Source organism: Phragmites australis, chromosome 16 (assembly GCF_958298935.1).
Source record: "Phragmites australis chromosome 16, lpPhrAust1.1, whole genome shotgun sequence".
Taxonomy (NCBI): Eukaryota; Viridiplantae; Streptophyta; class Magnoliopsida; order Poales; family Poaceae; genus Phragmites; species Phragmites australis.
The window spans coordinates 3,219,478-3,242,896 of NC_084936.1; the positions used below are offsets into that span (position 1 = coordinate 3,219,478).

A 23,419-nucleotide genomic window follows, 5' to 3' on the forward strand; every position below is an offset into this window, starting at 1 on the left:
CACCTTTGATTGAATCTTCAAGTTTGGTTTTTGAATTATTTGAGTTTCTATTCTGTTCTAGTCGGATCTTCCGGAATGAGCTCTGTGTTTTCGCTGTGTTTCTGTGTTTTGTGTTGTGCTTTGTTCTTGAGATACGTTGGGTAACAAAATAAGAGAAGATCATCTATTTTGAAAGAAATTTGTTGAGACGTATATTCACATCCCTTTAGTCGTCATTCTTGGTCTTGTAAAAGATCCAATGCTTAAAAATCAAGTGTTTTGGGAGGTGAGAAAACATCCCAAGTGTTGTATAGACAGACCTCCTTGTTCGGTGTCAAAGCTGGATGGCGATGAGAGCCCGATGAGGCATGGTTTTTGAACGGCGGCAGTAGGGGCAACTGTGTCACTGGCACGTGGGCCCCTACCGAGGCTGACGTCCTTTACATTATCCAGAAATGAAATAGTGCGGACATGATAGGTGGGCCTGAGGTGAGAAAGTTGTAGTTTTTTTGCAAAATATTTCAAAATAGTTTGAGGTTTTTTAAATTAGCACTAGAAGTTGTAGTTTTTTGCAACATGTGTCAAAATAGTTATAGGTTTTTGAAATTTACTCTATATTTTCCATCCTTCTTCCTTAAGGGACAATTGTTTCAGTTGTTGAAATGAAAAGTGTTCATTGTAGACCTTTTGAAAAGGTACTTCTACTGTACAGAAATTCCTATTATTGCAAATTCATTATCCTTGTTTTAGCAGTGCTTTTATCTTTCTACAGGGTTATTCATCGTTAGCTGTAGCACTAACACTCCCTGAATCTGGTCGCTTGGTTGCTTGTGAAAGGGATGAAAGATGTCTAGGAGTTACCAAGAAATACTATCAGCTTTGCTGGTGTTGCACACGAGGTGATTCTTATGATAATTCACATCTTAACCCTTCAATAGAAATTTAACAATTAAGCGTTTGTGATTTTTAAGCCAGTTCAAGAACTTTTTCGTAGGACAAAGTTAGAGATGCTTAAAGTAGGCTGAAGACCTTGTGTTCTGGTGCAAAATTGAAATTCTTCCAAAGAAAAACTTCCTTTAAAGTTCACTTCTTTCCTTTGTGCTATCTGTTTCACTGTTCTTAGATTTGTTTCAGATTGTATTGAGTTCTATGGCACTGATAAGGATTCTTAATACATTGCATATTTGCATTTAATCTTGTTTGAAATCTAGTCATCATTATATTAACCAATATTTCCTCATTCATAAGTTAAAGCTGAATATGTTTGGAACTACCCTACAATTGCAATAATTTATTAGTATATTATATAAACCATTTGTGTTTTTCTATTCTAGATTTTTATGCTGATCAATGTGTTAAAATCCCTCAGATTGATGTGAAACATGCTTTAGCTGCGGATTCTCTTCAATCATTGCTTGATTGTGGTGAAGCTTCCAGGTATACTGATTTATAGTTTGTTCTAATCCATGATCACATAAGTTAACCTCTTACATTTGTATCTAACCTTTACTTTTCCACCTTTTCTAGCTATGACTTAGTATTTGTTGATGCTGATAAGAGAATGTATGAGTAGTATTTTGAGCTTCTACTGAAGCTAGTAAGATTTTAACATTTGGTTTATCTTCTGGGTCATATTTAACACATGCGGTCTTACACTCAATTTACCCCATAGAGTGCTTTACCCTTTTTTAGTCCTTATGTTTCTTATACTGTTTGAAGAAATTAGTTATTTTAGAAGCTTTCTTGTCTCAAATTTGGTTTCTAATATTCTTAGATATCAACTGTAGGTAAGAGTTGGTGGCTTAATTGTAATGGACAATGTCCTTTGGTATGGAAGAGTTGCTGATCCAATGGTCGGTTAGAATGGCTTTGAGAGATAGCATACTAATATGTTTCAGAGTAGACATCATATTTAACACATCCACCTTTTTTTAGGTTGATGACCAAAAGACAATCAGTATAAGGAACTTCAATAAGAAAGTTTTGGAGGATAAGCGTGTCGATATCAGCATGGTCTCTTTCTCCCTCCCCTTGTAATACGTTTGATATCTGGTGCAATGCATATTACTTGCAATTTTTTAGAGAAACTTTGACATGCCAGCACAATTTTTTGTCCTGTAGAAGATGGGAACAGTACAAACTCTGATGTGTAGCAGTACTGCAATATCAGCATCCTTCATTTGTTAACAATGGCATTATTATTTGGGGGACTTGCAGGTGCCTATTGCGGATGGGATGACAATTTGCCGGAAGCTAGTAGATACTTTACTTCACAGCATATTATGTACATGTAAACTTCTTGCCGATATCAAGCCCTGAAAGATCAAACTGCTATGGGGCAATTAAGTAAAAGAATTACAGGTGATGTACCTCTTGACATTGATAATATCCACAGATGCAGCAAGCGGCCTACCCCCAAGTGTACAAACCACCATGGAGGAGACATGTGGTGCATCAGACCCATTGCTGCACTGAAGCAGATTAACATTGGCATGGGTATTTTTCCTGAATTGACTTTGATTTTATTTGCTCCTCAGAAAACAGTTGTAGACTCAAGCACGAAACGAACATGCTGCTATGGTGTTTAGTTGATGGATCACGGTTTTGATATGTACCTTTCTTCTGTAGGGAAAACAGATGGTGTGCTTTTACATGTAGCAGTGTACCGATCCACTGAATTTCGATCTTTGGTATTCCACAAGTATGTTCAGGAGGGATTAGGTGCACGAATGGATTGGCCACATATGAAATATCATGTTTAGGCAAGTGGTAGTAAAATCTCGTTAAATTGTTGACAATGCGTATAACAAGCAGCTGGTTGCAAGTGTTAAGACGATTTCTTCCAAATGCTTGGGTATGTGCGGTTTACTCATTTTTCCTCTGATTTTTCATTGACTACTGATGTCTGAATCAGGATCAAGCTATAATACCACTGATTTCACTTATGTACGTCTACCGTTGTGTGCTAACCTACTTACACACAAATCAGTCAATGCAAAATATTCCATCTACAATCAGAATACTGTATCATTGTGAATTATTGATATTGTTTCCATCTTTTTAACGTTCACGGCAATGCATTGCTGTTTGCTGAAGGCTACCTAGATGCAAGTGGTTCGTGTCAAAATTAAGTTTAAATTCAAATATCTTGTAAATTAGCAACAACAGGACCAGTTGATTAAGCCTTTATCGCATAAAGTGTACAATCCAATGAAGGAACGAGACATGAACGTTCTACCTGAACTAGCGATAAAAACAATCAGAACAAACAATGGGGAAATTGTCAAGTTCTCATTGCCGGTATCAAGTTTGCCTTTGCATGTGTTCGAGAAAAAAAGTTTGCCTTTGCACAAACAGTTTTTCAGTCAAAAGAACTTGAGAATCTCCACCAAATTCCATAAATTTCCCTGTGGTGAACTTGTATGGTAAACAGTTCCATGTAGGATTTTCTACCTCCACAAAAGCCTAACAAACAACTTGAACAAATTCAACTGAAGCACAAAGCTGCAATGATCAGCGTCACGGCCGCGAGGAGCCTGGCGCTCCATCGGGCTCCAGCAAGTGCCGACGATTTGCTGTTCGTCTGGTGAACCTGCGGCCTGGAAGGTTTTTCAGAACAGGATGTGAGTTGTAGGCCAAGAACAACAAAAATTTACCATTACATCAAAGGACAAGATAGCATTCAGCTGAAACATACTTTTGCCTTTCTTTCAGTAGACCGCAGTACAGGGCGTTATCCGGTATGATCATTTCAGTGATGTTGTAGCCCTGTGGATCAGGAACCTTCACATAGACCTCCTGCCCTCTGTACCAGTTATCCAGCTTTTCGGCGCGGAGATTCCAGATACCGACATTGTCAAGCGAAACTAGGACCGCAGTCCAGCCTCCGGGGAAGACCTGTTTGGCATTGGAAAGATCAGAATGTCCAAGGGTGCAGCTGTGTGAAATGCAGAACTTTTTTTCTGTCGATGAAGTGCAGAACTTTTGACACATGATCAGATGGTCCTCAAGAAGTTGTGTACCTGAGTAGTGCTGCGAGAGATGGCATCCTGTTTGTTGTATCCATTCCTCCTGTCTGGTGTCCACTCACCATAATCCATCCTGAAATTTACAACATGGCAGTTCTTTCAGATGATCAAGCTGAACAGAAGACTGGATAAAGCTAAAGAATGTGATGGTTCAGCACATACCCGACAACAAAGAATGAGTAACCATCCAGATGGTAGGTCTGAACATCAGTGTCATTGTTCTGGAAGACGATCTCGAGGAAGCCCTTGTAGGATGCGTTCAACGCAGATGAAGCTATCCTCGCTGGCGCATTGCTTGGCATCGTGGGGAAGTCAGTTGCGTAGACTCCAGTCAGGTTGTGGAGGTCAGCAAGCCTCAGTGGCGTCTCAGGAGGAGAGTATGAGATTCTGTTTATCGTCCTTCGACGCTTCCCATTGATGCGCAAGGGCGGCTCGTTCTTCAGAACGAAGGTCTGGGTGATGTTTATCGAACCGTAGCGGAATGATCCTTGTGGGTTTGGACGGGCAGCACCAGCACTCGTATTCATGCTGAAAGAACAATGGCAAGGGCTCTTAATGGAGAACATATTAACATCAGATGAAGTCATTCAAGTTAAATAGATTGTGTTAGAAAGCAAAATAAATAAACAACAGCAGAAGAATCAGATATGCTAAATGAAGCTCAGAATCCATGGTAATTCAAGATCAAAAGTGCTTTCACGTCAAGATCACAATAATGCACTCTTGTGAATCTCAAATGCACTTACCTGATAGACCTTGCTTGGTTCATGGAGTAGACCTTGTCGTAGTAATCATTTGGAGCATCAGGGAGGGGGCCAGAAGCACTGCCTTCGGAGTTTGAGTACTGCAGGATGGCCACACCGTTGACCTCGCGCCACCAAGGATCGCTTACGAACCTCGGGCTCGCCACGATGTAGTAGTCGGTGCTCGCATTTTGGTCCATGGTCACCAAGAAAGAGTAGGACTGTCCCACATGGATGTCGAGGTTGGTGTAGTTCTGCTGATTGGTATAGGTTCCTTCGGCCTCTACCAGACGCATGTTGTGATTCTGGATCCTGAAGTTGAGGCTAGTTGATATGCCAACATTGTGGACACGGAAGCGATATGTTTTGCCTGTTCCAAAATATTCAGAGCATCAGATTTTACAGGACTGGTGATGATAAATACGGAATTTTTGGAGTAATGCTGATAATCATCTGATGCATCAGATGCTTCTGTAAACAATCTCGACATCGGTATGCAAATGCAACTGGATGATTTGTAATCATCACCTGCTTCCATTTATTTTGATTTCAAAATCACACAGAATGGGAAAAATCTGGCCTTTGCAATTGAAACATCCCCGCTACACGGCAAGTACCAAATTGATGACAAGTTGAAACATAACCATGACTAGCATTAAACACAAATGTGATGTATTCGCAAAAAAACTATTATCTGGGATTTTGGGTACATGTAAAGCTGCAAATTTGCAAACAAATGAGTGATCAAAGATATATAGTTGACCTGGCTCAACTCCGACAGTTTCGTACTGAAGGCCATCTCGAACCAGTGTATTGTCGTATCTGTAAGGGGCCCTTCCATTGATCAGAATTGCATCCGGTACTCCGAGATCCTTGCCATCATCTAGCATGTTCCTCAATTCCTACATGGGACAGAATTCTCACATTACAAGAAGAATATACAAAATCTTTCCGCAAAGACCAGAGCATCATATCATTGTGTCAAAGATTAAGAAAGCCCACTCTTTATCTCTGAAATATCACACTGGTTAAATAAATTGCAGTGACAAACACAAGAACAAATTTCTTACAATGTGGCTCTTGGTGTACCAATCCCCAATGAACAGGGTGATGTCGCCGTCAGGCTGGTCGAAGGGGACCGGGACGATGGCGCGGTTGTTGACGGTGATGGGGCCGTACCCGCCGGCGGCTCGCTGGAGGCCGAGCGACGGGAAGTAGAAGAAGCTGCCGATCTGGTCCTTGAGCTGGAACTGGTAGGTCCAGTTCCATCCCGGAGGGATCGGGCAGTTGGTGCCAGCGACGCCGTCCTGCCACGAGTTCATCCTCATCTGGATGCCATCCCTGCCATTGCCATTGGAAAGGAGAGAGCTTACCATATCAGCTGCCACATGAGAAGAAAATTGGCGCCAATGCTAGTTCAGTTTTAAAAGTTGGAACTTGCAGAAGCAACCCTCATTGTATTGAGCACTTCTATCGTGTTCTCAAGCATGATTAGACATTTGCAATGCTGTTTGCTACTAATTTCAAAGAACACGGCATGGGTAGAAATGTTCTACACATTTTATTTTGAGGGCGAGATGTTCTACACATTTTATTGGGTACAGATATAATTCAAGAACACGGATATCTAAAAAGACATAAAGTTGCTAGATTTCTTTCAGTAAATAGTTAGAGCAAATGACATGCTGGTATGAACTATAAAGTTGTAAATGATATGATGCAGAGAAACACGCGATCTGAGCAAGTCAGCAGGAAAGAACATGATGTGCCTGTCCATATATGTCAATATGCCATGATCAATTAAGCCCATAAATGTCTCAAATGCATAAGGCATTTATAATTTTATATGGCACAATACATAATAGGGAGGCCAAGAGGCACCACAGAAATGGAAGTACAGCTCAAAATCCACCCAGAATTCGATCATAAATCCATCCATCACAGATGGAAACTGAAGATATGGCTGCGAACATATCATTGACTCATACTATTCACTGCTGCTTTTTTTTTTATTCGATCAACAAAATGCATATGCGGCGCATGTTTTTTTTTTGTGTGGCAAAGAAATGATTTTCTGCAGGAGATGATAAGACTAATTGAGATCTGCTGCATCAAAATGAACTGATCTTTCTTTTTTTTAAAAATGAACTGATCTGAGCTGGTGATGTATTTATATACAGAGAGGCGTCAGAAGTAGTAAGTACCAGGTGATGAGGAGGGGCTCATCCAGGTTGTTTTGGACGTTCACCCTGACGTTCTCGTTGGTCGTCACGTTCAGGACCGGCCCCGGGAACTGGTTGTTTATCGCAATCACCTGAAGACAAATGGAGAGTCGCGTATTCACATCCGTGCCCTCAGATTTTGCATCTCCAACCCCAAAAAAAGAGTCGCTTGTTCACAAAAACTTTTTTGTAGGAGACATGTAAGAAAAAACCGAGTGCAAGATCTTCATCTTGATTATTTGCACACACACAAAAAATAAACTTTTGGAACTTCCGAATGGATTGCGAAAGAGGGATTTTTTTTAATGCAAGATTACTGCAGGACAAGAGTTTCAGGCATGAACCACCGAATAAAAATTCAAAAGAAATAAAAAGAAATCTTTTTCCCACGAGAAATGAACTGCGTTTAGATCAAGCTAGAAACGACATCCTGAAAAGAAAGGGGGGTTTGCTGATCCCAAGAACACGTATCACGACCAAGAGAAAAGATTTTCATCTAAAAAGAGAGGATTTTTCTTGCAACGTCGTTGCAAATTTGTTTTTTAGAGGAGAGGCCGGTCGTTACGAAAATTTTAGGACAAATCCATGTAGGAGAACGGAGAAGCGAAACGACCACGACGAGATCGTGCGATGGAAACTGCTCGCGCGGAGAAGAGAAAATAAAGGAAGCATTTTTAAGACAGGCTCATCGAACAAACAAACGTCAAAACTCAAAACAACTCAAAAGAAAGATGACATTTTGTTCACAAGATCAAGATCTTAGAAATCCGGAAACGGTGAAGAACGAGAGCAAAAAAAAAAACCACGGAACAAGTTGGAAAGAAACCAAGAACCTAGGCGGCACGGAGAGAAAGAGAAAGAGGGAGGTGCCAGCAACGAGTACGTGCCTTCTGCGCGGAGCCGAGGGGCTCCAGCGTCAGGTACGCCACCTCCCACCGCACCTCCGCCTGCGCCGCCGCCGACGCCACGACGGCCGCGAACACCACGGCGGCCGCCATCACAGCCGCCATGAACGGGTCTCCTGCGCTGCGTGCACTCCACCAAGTCCCTCTCGTCCTGCCCTCGCGTGAGGGGTTTTGGCCTCTCTTGGTGTGGGGTTTTGAGCTATAAAAAGTGGAAAAGAGAGGGGAGAGAGAGAGAGACAGTAGAGAAGATGGAAAGCAACGCAGAAGTTCCAAAACCAAACATGAATGAGCAAAAGGAAGTTTCGAAGGTGCCTTTTATTTATGGCCAATAATAAATAAGTAATAATCGCAAAAATACGAATGTGCAATATCTCACTCGATTATTCATGGGTTTATATTAAGTGTTATATATGTGCCAAGGATTGAGGAAGGCGGGTTTGGGACCGTCCGATCGAGTTTCTAGCGGCCAGGATTAAGGGCGTGGTGAGCTGCCGCCTCGGAGGCCCTCCTTCGCAGAATCCAACCAATTATCAGTGCGTCGTGCATGCACCGATTGTATAAATACACTGAGCTGCAGCGGTAGTAGCTATAAGCAAGAAGCGTCGTGTTACGTCACAATGAACTTTTCCACGTGTATCCTTTCAGTTTTATTTCCGGAAAGTAAGAAATTGCAAAAAGAAAAAAAAATTACATGCCATGCAAAAAATGGGACAGCGGGGGATTTTATAAATGGGCAGAATCTACCGATATTTATACTCTATAAAATGCAAAAGTTATGATAGATCTAATTGATCTTATAGCCATCTTATAAAATTAGACCCATTCTTCTTTCTAAATATATATTTAATCTTCAATTATTTATCTTACATACCTAAACGTCCGATATTACCTTTCATACATTACAAAAATACATCTAATCTCCTATTATTTATTTTCTATACTTAGACGTCCAATATTTGTCTTCCATATATTCACCGGTGGATTTCTCCAGATGTTGCGTCGTCTCTCACACTTTGCCTACAACGTCGGGTTTCTCCAGAAGGTGTGTCGTCTCCCGCACTTCGCCTACAACACCGCCTTTCTGGAGAGAGTGTGTCCCCACTCGCACGTCGCCTCCACCGTTGTTTACCATAGAGGCGACCTCCGTTGAGCTATCTTTATACTAAGTTACTATATGAGAATTATTTTCATCTTATCACAAATCGGTCACCATCTTGATCCTCCTCGTAGCGTTGCTATGGACGGCCAACTCTGGTTGATAAAATCCCTTCCACCCTCCTATCCAGGTACTCATCATTCTTCTCTCTTCTAAAATTATATGATTATACTATGAATTTTGTGTATGCAAATATCTCTTTTGTTATAATATATTCTTCTATTTCTTTTGATTGTTATATCTTGAATTGATTTTATGTATGTAAAATATGTGTGCAATTTCTAGTGTGTATATGGGAGTCCAAAATTTCAAATGCAACAAGAAGGTTAAAATTGCTTAACGATTATTCACCCACTGCATCAGCGTGAACAACCGGCCGCTGACCTCATTCTAATATACACACACCTATAAATTACTTGACACAAACCTAAGCACAATGCAAGCTAGAAGCACCGATCATGTGACACATAGACACAAAGCACGCATTCAGCGTGATGCACATCAGCATTCTATGGTAGGCAGTCGATCTTGAGCCCTTTTTTATGGATATAGTTGACGCTTAATTTTTTTTTAAGGAAAAAGTCTATTTTACTCTCTTGAATTATGCATATAGTCTATATAACCCTCTAAACTATTAAACCAATTTATTTTACTTTCTCAAACTTTAAATACCGAATCATATAACCCTTTGAGATTGATTTTACAAGTGGTTTTGCCATTATAGTTGCCACGTCTGTAACATTCGGAGTTTTAAGCATATGAATTATAACAAAATCACTCCAATTTAAATTTTTATAATTAATTAATCCAAATAAAATCAAAGAAATATGTATATGAATATATGCATACATGTATGTATATATTCATATATATTAAATTTGCTAAGTGTTCCGATTGAACTAAATTAAATTATAAACTTCTCCACGCATTAATTGAATCATATGTATCTGGTTTATTGCTTTTATGGTTCTTTGAGTGGATATTTGAAATTGAATGTCTCTTAATTTCAAATCTATTTTAGTTTCCTTTTAGCTCAAATTCAATTTGAATTGAAATCTTTTGGATTCAAATCATCTTCCAAATCTCATAGCTTTACTCCCATTTCATAATTCAAATATCCCTATTCGAATTTGTGCCAAGTCCAAAGTCAAATCCATATTCAAATCTCTCTTTTGAAATTGTCCCAAAACCCTTTTCCTTTTTCCTTTTTCCTTCTCTCCCTGGGCCAAATCTCTCTCCCCTCTATATTCCGGCCCAACCGCTCAGCCTAGCCGTCGGTTCCTTTTTCCCCGCTCTCTCTCCGCGCTCGACCCACGACACGCCTCGCTTAGCCCATTCCTCGCACGCCTGCGCGGCCCGGCCGGTGAGTTCGCTCGCGCTCTCACGCGCACGCGCAGCCGCCCACATGTCACCCATCCATCAATCCCCCATCGACGCCCACCATCTCCCTCCTTCAGCGTGACATTATGTGGTTCTGTCCCGCCACCGCGATGGCCGATACAGTAAATGCTCCGGCCACTTTCTCGCCACCTCGCCCATCCCTCCGTGCTCTTGCTCTCCCTCCCTCTGCTCTCTCATGCGTGCAACCTGAACCACCTACCACTCCTGACTTCCTTGCCCGCTGCACGTGCTGGCTAGTGCAAAGTCGTTGCCACCGCGTGAAATCCAGTAGGCGCCACCATCGAGCCGTGCCACTCCTTCTCGCTCCTTGCCGCCTTACTGCCGCTCCCTCTCTCTATAAATAGAGCGTCCGACCCTCTATTTCTCTACTTTCCCATCTCATCACCACCACAGCACCGCCATCGCGTCATTGCTAGCTGCCTTGACCTCCTCCTAGTCATTCCGTCCCCGCGAGCTGTCGAGGAGGTTCTAGAGATTGTTGTTGTCTATGTGCCACCCTCCATCGCCTAGGAGCCCGATGGGAGCGCGCTTGAGCCGAAAGCTGAGCTGCACAGCCGCCATCGCACCATCGTATCATCAGCCGCCGTCCAGCCTCTCGCCGTTTTTGAGCTTGGTGAGCATCCTCGTCCTCATTTACACCCTTCTAGCTAGCGTGTCACCATTCTTGTGCCCTTCCATTGCCTGGCCGCGTGCAGCCGCCAGCTTTCCTCCCGCTACCACATCGAACTCTCACCGTCGGCGTGCACATACCCTCTGTGTGTGAACCAGCCGTCGTGTCGTGTAGCCCAGGAGCGCTAGGCTCCTTTTCCTTGCAAGTAGACCACGTGTAGTATAGGGAAGGTGCTGCCCATGTTTTGTGCGTTGCCACCATCTTCGCCGGCCTTCGTCTGATGCTGCTCCGAGCGTCGCCTGTCGTCAATGAGCTTCCAGACAAGTTCCCCGTAGTGCGTAGATGCCCATCACGTCTTCATCGTCGTGAGTCCTCGCCGGGAGCGTGAGTTTGGCGAGCTCTCCAACACGGCTCCATCATGATTGCTCGCCACCGCTCAGCTCTGCCAGTGTGCCCATGCGCCCGCGCTCATGTGGCTAGGCCACTGTTCCCACGCCGCACAGCCTGGCCAAGTGGGTCGTGGCTCGGCCACGCACCATCGGGCAGCCAGGCTAACCTAGCCACCAACAGGCCGTACCCTAGTGGGTTGGCCCAACTTCCATAGCCCGCAACACCAGCTGGCCCAACCCAAGTAGGTCGTCTACTATGCAACCCAATACTACATAGTCCAAACCCGACTCAACCCAATCCAAGCCCATTTTGGCCCAACCTAAGTGTTTCACTCATCCGGAACACTGCGCTTTGTATTTCGAATTGTTGTATTGTATCACTGTATATGTGTCGTGGGCGTGCCAATATACTATTGTATACAAAGAACAAGAGACAATTGTAATTGAAACACGTAACTTATTCATTCAATCTCGAATTCATAAAGTACAGTTTCATATGAATACAATGTCACACACATGAGTACAACGCACATGCTATCTGACTGCTTCTGTCGACTGTGTCTTCTGGTTCCCAGGGCCTCATGAGATCGCCGGTTAATTACGCCCGGCTTTCGGCCGGACTACCTTCGATTAGGCTGCTTTGCCGCTAGTCATCATCAAGTCGTCTCCGAGCCTACAAGGTTGTAGTCACAAGCAGCACATACCAAGCAAAGTGATAACGTCAGAAATCAAAATAGTAAAAGAAACGGGACAAACAATCTAGCATGAACTTTATGAACTGTTTATACATCCCGGGTCATCAACGGCCACACAGGCCTCAGAATTGTAGCCCTTCATCATCGGCTGTAGCCTCAGGTAATACGGAGAGACAGACGGAGAGATAATCTAGCTACATGTATGTTTACCGGCTACAACCTATTGGGAGCTCGACAAACAGCGATGTCTCTAGACTCCTATCTACAACCTCTAATCTTGACCTATCCCACAGCAATAGAGCCACAAGGCAAATACTACAAGGTGAAGGGTGATAACAAGCTGCATAGCCCCATAGGTAACAGCCACAAGGTAACAGTGACACAACAACTGCCAATCTCACCATCCATCACAGAAACAACACCTAAGGTAGCCAGCATGACGGCATACGCTCGGCTCGACATCGCTCAAGCTCCCAGCCACGCCAGTATTGCCCCAGCACGAAGGTGCTCGAGTTCCCAGCCGAATCGACGCTGTATCAACATGACGGCAAATAAACAAAAGAGGGGGAGGGTAGCAAACACATATGCCCAGCCACAGCCCACATCCCAAAATCACAGCAATAACACACAACGTTGGCCACAACGAATGTGAGTTGGCTGCCAACGTATTCCCTGGATGATGGTGCTCAGATCAAGCGCTCAAACATGGCAACAGATCATTCACCCAACAGTGCTCAAATGCGGCGGCGTTCGGACACCCTGCCGACAGACTGACGGCTCTCTGATTCCCTGCCAGCAACCTATGAGCACTACAGCAAACAGAAAGGAGGGGCAACAACACATATATGCCCACTAAAACTCATGACAACCAACATGCCTTCCAGCCATGGCACAAAGCGCCGGCCGACTCTCACCATAGCACCAAGCTACCTCCACGGACATGGCATAATAGCCGGATTTCATCACAGCACCGAGAACATCAACCGGCCAACTCATAACACCATCTCACCAAAAAACAACAGTGTCGCCAGCCAAAATAAAAGCAACAGAACAACAGCCGCCGGCCAACATCAAAACAACAGATCACAGCACCTCCACGGACGCGGCATAATAGCCGAATTTCATCATAGCACCGAGAACATCAGCCGGCCAGCTCATAACACCATCTCACCAAAACAACAGCGCCGTTGGCCAAGATCAAAGCAACAGAACAACAACCGCCGGCCAAGAACAAAACAACAGATCACAGCACCTCCACGGATGCGGTGATGAGACACCAGCCGATCACCTGCTTGCACAGACACGGCGCAAAGCCGGCTGGCCACCTGCTTGCACGGACGCGGCACGAAAGCCGACCGGCCATCTGCTCATCGCACGGTGCGGCGCGAACGCTGACCGGCGGCCTTGTAACGAATAGAAGGAGGGGAATGCTATGGCAGAGACCCACCGGCACACAAGGCGAGAACGGTCATGGCACTCCGGCAAGCAAAAAGGCGATAACCAAGCAAAGATCGAGGCGGCGAGCTTTCTCCTTCTCTCTCTTTCTTCTCTTCTCGCTCTCTTGCAGATTCGACCCCTCCCTCCATGGGCACCCTCTCCCAACCTATATAGCGGCGATGGGGGGGGGACTCCCACGCGGAGGGCTTCGAATCAATTCAGTTGGGGATGAGATAGGGTTGGGGAAAGGATAAGCAAGAGGGAAGAGATAAGGGAGATGCGCACGAGAGAAGGCGAGCGCGGCTCGGGAGCGGCATGGTCGAGGCACGCGTTCGGGCGCGCCGGCCCAGGGGGCATAGAGAGGTGAGAGGGGAGAGGAGGGGGCGCGGCTCGGGCGCGGGCGCAGTCGAGCCGGCGAGCGCGAGGAGACGGCGCACGAGGGAAGCGGTGGCAGCATGGAAAGAGAGGGAGGGGAGGAGAAGAAAGGCGCACAGGAACCAGCCCCTCCCTAGGGTTGCTCGGCGCAAGAGATAAGGAGGAGGGGGTGGGCCGGGCCGGCCTGGTGCGGATGGAGGGGGAGCCTCAGCCGGTTCAGCCGAAAAGAAATAGGCCCATTTGCTTCTTTTTTTCTTCTTTTTTTTCTTCTTTTATTTTCTTTTTATGTACGCATATGTATATGGGGGATCACGAATATACATGGCAAAATACTATCGTACACTAAGTTATTGTACCATAAGCCCCACCAAGTTACTGTTTAGTGGGTCCCACCCATGGGCCCCACCTATGAATAGCACCATTTCATATTTTCTCGATTTATTTTTAGAATAAATCTTCTAAGAGTCCTAACTTCTCCGTTCTTGCTCCGATTTTGATGATTTTTTCACCTAAATTCATCTAAATTTGAGATCTACCTTTCTATTATGGTGTGGCATCCATTAGGGTTCATTTGGTTTTTCATTTGGTGTTAATTGATTTTTGTCTAGTATAGTTTGTCATTGATCGTAGTCGCGTTTACAGAATCAGAAAACTTCGTAGAGAACCCAGAGGACTCTGTCTATGACCAAGACTTAGAGGAAGACTTCGGAGAAGGCAAGTCCTATCTCCTCGATCATATTGAACCCATGTTTTGCAATAATCTACATGATCAACTAAAAACTAGACTTATTATTGCATGTGCTATGTATTGCGCTATTTAAACTACTTGTAGTAATTAAATCTTATCAAACAATTGCTATACCTTAAAATGTCATCATCCATAATACATATCATCCTAGGATTACATGTCGTTATATATATTAACGTCGGACAATGCCTTGATATGTAGCATGCTTAGGATTGAATAAGTGTCTTCGGAGATGTTGCTTTGGAATACATCTCTTCGGAGATATCGCTTCACTGTTTATCAATTTAACTCATATGACATGAATCCTTAATGGTTGTGAATTCTATGATGGTTGTGAAATCCTTGATGTGGTATGGGATATGGAGGGTGAGGTGAAAAAATAGGTGAAAACTGATTTGGCGAGAGCAGGTGGAGTATTCCTCCGGTCGAGGATGCTCTTTTGGGGGCTTGAATCGCCTTGGTGGTGATTCATTGCCAACAGTAGATACCTGTCTCGATCGTATAAGTCATTGCGCGGTCATGCTAAGTCACCCCAGTGCAATCATACGCCCTGTTATGGGCAGGACTTGACTGTTCTTTCTCCCGATCGAACTAGGCATCCTACTAAGGGGGCCTGGGGGCAACATTGATCCAAGTGTCTTTAGGTTGTCGCGAAGGAGTTTCCGCCCTAACTGATCTTGGGGGTCTGCTCCCTATACGAGACATAAAGCACTTGATGTATCATGTAGTAGTGTCCGGCAAGGAAAGATGATTGAAATGTCTCAGTGTGATTGCTCCTCCGCTTGCAATGATTGATGGCTGAGCATACGTGTGGGTACAATGTACAACCTCTGCAGAGTGTAAATTTTTTTCGAGTAGTCATGTCCATGGTCATGGACATGCGAAGCATTGGTCACGCTTTGATTAGACTCAGGGTGTGTGTGTCTTGATGAGTGAGTGTGTGTACTAGATGTCTGTGAGGCGAAGTTGCTAGCTCAATCTGCCAGGAGCTATGTGGTACTAGAGGTGCACTAGATATGATGATAGGAACTACGTAACGAGGTGTAGCCCCTCTCAGAACCGAAGAACCCACAGATATACCTTGTTACTTGGTTTTTCTTGTTCAAACTGTTTTAAAGGTTGACAGTAGAGAACCTAATTGAATACCGGCATAAAACCGCTTTACGATTAAAACTAAAGCATAAGGTCTTGTCCTTGATTCAATCCCTTATGCATCTATCAAACATCTTGAGGTAGTATAGAACTTGCTAAGTACCTTCCATACTTACTGTTGCTATCATTCAGATAAGGAAGCCGATGTCGACTACGTCGAAGATGGAGGTGTAGATGAAGAGTAGAGTTAGAAGTCACATTCGCACCCTAACTATTTGTGGCTTTGGGTAGATGTTTTTCGCTATGCTTTTGTTGGCCGTTAGGCCAAGTTTGTAATATACGGTATGGTTTGTAAACCTTTTGTACTCTGAAATCTTAATACTTTATGTACAAAATTTGACTATGAGGCTACAACTGTTATATTATAGGTATCAGCTACTTAATCTAAGGACTGATACAAGAGACATATGAGACCCTAGGTTTAGGGTCTTACAACATCACCTGGTTTTTGTTCCCTAGTGTCCATGTCATCTCTCTCTCTCTCTCTCTCTCTCTCTCTCTCTCTCTCTCTCTCTCTCTCTCTCTCTGTCTCTGATGGTGGGGCTGGGGCTAGTGTGCGTGGCCATGGCGGTGCACATCGCCACTAGTGAACGACCGTGTGGCATGGCCAGCCGAGGGCACCATCGCTTTCAGCACGAGATGGGGAACCCGACGGTGTGGGTTGCGCCCGACGAGCCCAACTGGAGCTTGGCAAACGTCAAGCAACCCGGAGCAACGGAGCTCGACTCACGTGGACGATTCCACCGGTGTCGGGCCAAAAGGGAACTAGCGCGCGTGAAACGCTTATAGGGTCATAGCGAAGCTCACCGTTGCTTGAATAGGAAAGGAGAGCAGCACATCAGTGAGGTGGCACGATGGATTTGACGGCGAGGTGGTAGAGGAAGATGCCTGAGCTGAAGAAGATGGTGGAATGCAGCTCAGTCCAATGGGAACTCGCGCCGAACTAGTTGAAAATGTGTCGCGTGACCTCCCTCCCGCCTTCTCAGAGCTCAGGTTAGGCGAATCCATGCTCGGGTGAGGCAAATTCATCGGCGACACTTGGTTGATGTGGAGGAGAGCTTAGCTTGTGGTGTTGGTGAGGAAAAGTGAGTGAGGGAGAGAGAGAGAGAGAGAGAGCAAAGCAGAGGGGAGGCTGGGGTAAAGGAGCTCAGCTCCTCCCACTTGAGCACACCACCTAGCGGCGATGGAACGACGAGCTCAAGCATCGGCGGCCACACGGCGGCAGCGCTCTGTCGCAACAGGACGAGAACAAACACAAGTCACTGACGAATGGAGCCTATTGTGGCGAGAGAGACAGAGAGGCATGGCATGGTAGCTAGTGGCAAAGACCAGGCGACGTGGCAGTCACGGTGGCAAAAACACTAACAAAACCGGTTTTAGAGGGTTATATGATCCGGTATTCGAAGTTAAAGGAGTTAAACAAACGGTTTAATATTTCAGAAAGCTATCCAAACTACGGGCAAAGTTCGTGAAAGTAAAATAGACTTCTTTTTTTCAATTTGAAAGTGAAGAGTAGCTTAGATCTGAATTAGTTGCCACTGTTGTCTATTTGCACTGAAAACATGAACATGGGCTACCAGCATTGGATGACTTTCGGTAGTATACAGAGTGAATTAGAAATTCAACTACGGTGATATGAGGGGTGTAGGATTCTCTTATGGAACCAACATTGCCACCTGGACTAACAAATTGCTGCCGCCAGTGCGACGACATTTGTAGGAAACATTCGGCAGTAAGTTCACATCAATCCAGCAGAGCATTTAAATGACAAAAACATAATATACATCTCACGGGCTAATGTAACGCTGGAGCGCTTTGTTTTATATCCAAAAAAAAACGAAACAAAGATGATTTTGACACTACATTGCGAGATCTGCTGGGTAAATCACATTTGGAGAACTGAAGACAGGCAGTAGAAGTGTTCTTCGAAGCAAAAAGGCAAATGTCGGTCAGCACCATCCTTGCCTGTTGTTATTACTCTTTGTTGGAACCAGAAACTGTGGTGCAGTGAGGCGTCCTTAAACGTTGGGAGGGGGCCAGATCTTCCCAAAGAGCTCCTCCACACGGCGTGCTTGGTTCACATATCCCTCCAAACCAGAAGCAAGTAGTTCTTCAGCGGCCGGCCCCATCGCAGCTGCTAGACTCAACTGGTCCCACTTCACAAGCTGCATACATCGTTCATCAAAGTGTGAACAATCAATCATCTTACAAATACAAGATAAAAACCAGAGGATGATCATGATCGGTTTGTTTTTTCTTCTCTTAGTTTTGTTTTATCTTCATGAAGGTTATCAGAGAATCAATTTGATTTAGCATATCTAGAAAAAGAGCTTTCCCTTCCAGGCAGTTCAGATCATTTGTTGAATCATGGTTATCCCTGCTATAAGCTTCAACATAACATTCTTTTTTTTTTTAAGGGTGATATGTAAAAGGACCCAACTTCCAAACTATGTTTGGTGTATAAAAGAATCCTACAGATATTTTCCTCGTCTAACAATCCATTTCTCTGCTAGTTTTTCTCTATATAGTGGTCTAGTGGAAATGCACATGCCTAGTGAAGATGGAGTAATATCTATTTAGATTTTAGATACAACATGACTATTACGATGACTCCTACAGGGGACAGGTAGGTGGAGTGTTACAAGGTGTTCTTTTTTTACTCTAAAAAGTGCATGATTATCGATCATCAGTAAGCTATTTGCCAATTAAACAGTTCAGATATATGTGAATCTGGAACATGATCCATAGCCGCACAAACCTCCTCTTCAGTGAAGTCATATGTCTTGCCAATAGCAGGAGTCAACCTCGGGACATAACCGTACTTCACATCAGGACCAGTGACAGATTCCTCCAGAGACTGCAATATCTTCAGTGGTGCAATGATGTAATCAACCCTACATTTGAGAAACATTAGTTCCCACATTAACAGCCACGGCTTGTGAATTTGTATCTACACTCCAGCAGAAGAAGCAAAAAGGAATTACCCCAGAAGGCTAAATACATCTTGCTTGTTCTGTATGGCAGCGGCCATCACCTTTGTTTTGTAGCCATTTCTGTGAATATAGGCATATACTTTCTTCACCTGTATTACAATTCACAATTGTATGGCGTACCAAACTGCCAAAATCTAGTTTAATAGCAGAAAATGTAAGCTGTGCACAAATATGGTGACAACAAACTAGCATCTAAAGTGCTGACATGAGCTCTTTGGTAATTGTAGTGTTGCTCATTCCTAACCCATTACTGATGACTGCATTAGTAATTGCCATTAAATATTCACTTATATAGTTTCATTATACCGTACTACTATGACAAGGGCAACATGACAAACCAACGGCACATGATCTGCTCATCAAGATTGCTGATATCAAGAATAAATTGATAGGCTGTCAAATAATGACGAATGCTAAAATCAACCCAAGCATAACTCAAAATTACTTGCTGATAGTTGAGTAACAGAACTTCGAATCTTATTTTTTAATTTTCATCTTAATAGTCAGGCAGCAAACACAGGACTACTGGAAAAGGCGACAACAGGTACCAAAACATTCCAAGTCAGTGAAGTAAAGTAGCTTCTGTTTCAAGACATTGGCTTATATTGATATAAATTATGCAGAAATAACTACAAAATAAAAAGACAAATGAAGCTAACCAAAGCAAGCCCAGCATCTTCTCCTTTCTTCAAAGCTTCATCTATCTCTGGGTCACCAGAGTGATTCCTTGCCTAATCCTGGATAGTTTGTGGTTAGCACAGCATTTTCGTTTTGGCACAAGGTCATGGTAAAAAAATGGCTCGATGAATTTACCCGAATCCACCCCACAAATATCTGTACCACAGAAGCACCAGCTTGTGCTGCCGCTGCTGCTTGTGCAAAACTGAAGAAGAATGATCATCAAAGGCTGTACATAAGGTCTCAGTTATTAACTAGTTGGTCACAGTTCCATATCCGGCAGAGAATGACATCTCTCCCAGACATTACCATCATATTATCTTATGTAAAGTGATGGTGCAGATCCTTAAGTGTTAAACTTGTTCTTCCAAATTACTTGTCAGCCTGATTGAGTTATTATAATCCACAAGACAGATTCAACAGAAAACCTCTCTTTGTACTAATGCAAAAGCATAGTATGTAACTATGTTGTGCAATAATCTTAGCGGACTGTCAACAGCTTGTTAGCCCCCTTCGACTTTTCAATTGCCAAGCTTAACAACTGGATGCAGTTCTCCTACTCCACTTTAAAAATAAGGTACTGCTAAGCATCCAAAGATTGCAACATAAAAATGTTCGGACATGAAGAGAAAAAAAGGAACCATACAGTTCCCACTACAAGCAATAGGATCAGGAGCACGGCGAAATATAATGTAGGTTACCTGTAAACAAATGTTAAATGTGTTTGAATCCCTTCAGATTCAAGCAACCTTGAGGCCTCTATGCCCTAATTGTAAACAAGTTGACAATGAAAATTTATAAAGACAGAAGGTACCAACCAAGCAGAAATACAGAATAATGTATCGCATACTTACTTGCCATGTAGCGGGGATTTTGAATAACAGGCATTCAGTTGAGACATCATGCTGATTGTATAGATTCAACAGTTCATGCACCTAAGCATAAAGATACCAATTTTTTTATGAAACTGTGACTGGGGAGCATAGATGTTTTCTCAAAGGATATCCGACAGCTAACACCGTACACATGCTTAACCACAAGCATCAGCCAGATATGGATAAGACGAATATTTGAATGCCAATACTCAGATAACAAATATCTTAACATGCTTGTACTGAGGTTTAGGAACAATTATTATAAACATCAAATGAGCACTTCAGTTAAAAAGTAACCGCATGACTAAAGTGTAATTTATGGAATAATTAGAATTGAAGCAAATGTGTGGAACAAAAAAAAAACCTGAAAAAAATGATCACTAGTACAGTAGTCCTGAGGTACTTTGACGAACTGAGCATGACATGGATGAAAGGTATGCAAAGCAATTGAAAATGGCAACATCATTCTAAAATAGGTTCTAAAGAAACGCTCAATCAAGAGCTTAAAATACATATTTGAAGTATCAGAAGAATTGTTTACCAATATGGTCCCATTATTCAGTTGACAATTACATATTCCACTGTACCATGGGATATCAAGCTAAAGACTAAATGTTGCTTTGTTCCCTACCAACTCTAGCCCATCGGAACAAAATAAATCCTTGTTTCACGAAAATTTGCAAATCTACTTTTAAGCACTAAAGCTAACGAGCTAATTGATTACTAATCTTTATTAGTACAGTAATGCGATGAAAGTAAGCTACAACGGAGAAGTGCTTCGCAGACATAAAAATAACTCAGTACTACTAATCCTAATATTCATCCTAGTATCCTACAGCTGATATGGCCCCACTATTTTTTCTTCAACTTGGCCCTCTTTTGAAGTTATGCCACCAAAAAAAGCTTTTCCTTTCTACCTTGATGGTACTGAGCTATCATTGTGCATATTTGCAAACAATTGGTAACATAAAAAAATAGATTGGAACGAAGGAGACTCTTGTTATCACAATTGTGTATATTGGAATGTCACGTTGAAGGTGCTTAACCATGTCATACAGTCATACACCAAGAAAGCTAACCCACAGGCATTGTTAAAAGGAACTTCTTAATTGCCTCATGCTCATAAAATGTTGTACATAACCTTCTATGCAAACTATAATGATAACAGAATGTCCACATAATTGTGGGTATGCATTATACTCCACTCAAGCAACATGAAGAAAAAACAAGGAAGCAGCTCATACCCTCTGGATAATTCCCTGGGTGTCATAAGCCAACTGAGCATCTATTTCAGTCGAAACCCGTCCAGGGACTAGATGAGCTAGTTCAGCTCCAACATTTGCCAGGGGCTGCCAATTTCTTCTCAATTCAACTCCACAGATGAACAGAACTCTCACATTGCCTACCTATCAAAGAGGTAATAATGAAACTAAAAATGCGATATGCGAACCTTGGTAAGGTAACAGGACATCCGGTCCTCGGGTTTCTCTAATGCGTTACACTCACCATCTGCCAGTGCAGTATCTATAGCACTCTACAACAATCAAATAGCCCAAACAGTAACCATGTCACTCTTCCACTGCAAGATTAACAGGTTAACTAAACTGTTCAATAGCAAATAGCTCCTCAATCCTCACCTTGAACTTGTATTCGGGAGCCCAGCTATCCCAAGCAGCAGCGACGAGCTCACCGTGGCCTCTGTCGGTGCGAACCTGCAATTTCTCACAACAGCACAATGTATCAGCCTCGGTCGACCAGACAAATTTAACGGGACAAGAGCAATCGACGAAGCAACAATTTCTTTTCAAAATCATCGAACACGACGGTGTCCGGCACGATCTCGCTGAAGCTGGCCACCACGTCGAGCTCGGTGACAACCTCTGCACCCAGACGGAGCGAATCAAGAATCAAGAAGGACACATATCGCAAGAAGCCAGAAGAGAAGAGGAAACCAAGACGACCAGTACCGCCAACAGGGGAAGTGGGGGCGTTGCCTGCGGCGGCCCGCGCCGCCAGAGCCAACCTCCGGAGGCTGAAAGTCGCAGTCTTAGCCGACCTCGGCGATGAGCTCGACCTGCCTACCTGAAGCAGCGCCCAAGGTCGGGTGAGACCGGCGAATGGACCAAGAAACCGGGGCAAGGAGCGGGCGAATGGGAACTCGTTGGCGAGAGGGGGAGCGAGAGAAAGTACCTGGAGGGAGGGGGCGAGGAGGGAGGAGGAGGTGGGCGTGGAGATGGAGAGCGCCATGGGAGTTGGGATCGGAGCTGGACTGCAGTGAGTGTGGATGGGGAGTGGAAGAAGAGAACTTGCAAAGGTAGGATCGCAGCGGAGATATCAGAAAATAATTTAAGTCCTCGTGAATTGACGACTTAGCCCTCCAACGTGTTTCAGAACTTCAATTGCGTTCATCCAAATATTTGGAGTTTTCTATAAAAGAACGTTCATTTCATCTGAATTCTTCTAAAAATCGTCCATGTCAGAATTCTAAATCATGCTCTTGTCTCTCTTGTAGTTTATCTAGAAGCAAGACAAAGCAATCTAGCGATAAATAATTAAATATACGCGTCCCACCTAAATACAGCAACTTTAGCAGCAAAAGCACATCTTTCGATGGAGCATGCTAGAATTGGAAACGAAAGAGGAAAAGAGAAAGGACTTTCATTGAAAGGATTTTTTTTTTTATGGAGGAGAATAGAATGGTTTTGTAGAAATGCAAAATGAGTTTGGTGCTCCCTTGGGTTGTTTGCTTGCATGGTGTTGAGTTTTGGTAGGGTAATGGGCAGATTGGTAAATTGCATCTTGTTTTGGTAGGCGTCGAGATTTCAATATCACTTAGGGAAACGACGATTATGACGTGTATATGCTACTTGAGAAGAAAAAAAAGGTTTGAATAACTTAGGGGTGAAATGGCTCAAACCCCTCTATTCTAGGTGCAATCCTATAATATTTCAGCATGTAAAAAGAAAAGAATACGAAGAATTCTCTACCCGGATAACTTATCTCATCTGAAAGCTATATCAGATCTGGTTAGAT

At 43.5% G+C, this 23,419-nt stretch overlaps 1 protein-coding gene and 2 pseudogenes across 1 annotated transcript; 1 reads left to right on the top strand and 2 right to left on the bottom strand.

Moving 5' to 3' along the window:
* The first annotated feature begins 450 nt into the window (after positions 1-450).
* Positions 451-2,454, top strand: LOC133896018 (uncharacterized; annotated as a pseudogene).
* A 1,012-nt stretch (positions 2,455-3,466) lies between these two features.
* LOC133896039 (monocopper oxidase-like protein SKU5) lies at positions 3,467-7,970 on the bottom strand. Its single transcript, XM_062336553.1, has 9 exons — positions 7,860-7,970; positions 6,955-7,064; positions 5,821-6,091; positions 5,514-5,652; positions 4,754-5,120; positions 4,170-4,535; positions 4,002-4,080; positions 3,677-3,876; positions 3,467-3,578 (listed from the first exon to the last, which is right to left on the bottom strand). The coding sequence occupies exons 1-9, from the start codon at positions 7,968-7,970 to the stop codon at positions 3,467-3,469; spliced, it is 1,755 nt and encodes a 584-aa protein (XP_062192537.1).
* A 9,613-nt stretch (positions 7,971-17,583) lies between these two features.
* LOC133895789 (uncharacterized) lies at positions 17,584-22,743 on the bottom strand (annotated as a pseudogene).
* Between the last annotated feature and the right edge of the window lie 676 nt (positions 22,744-23,419).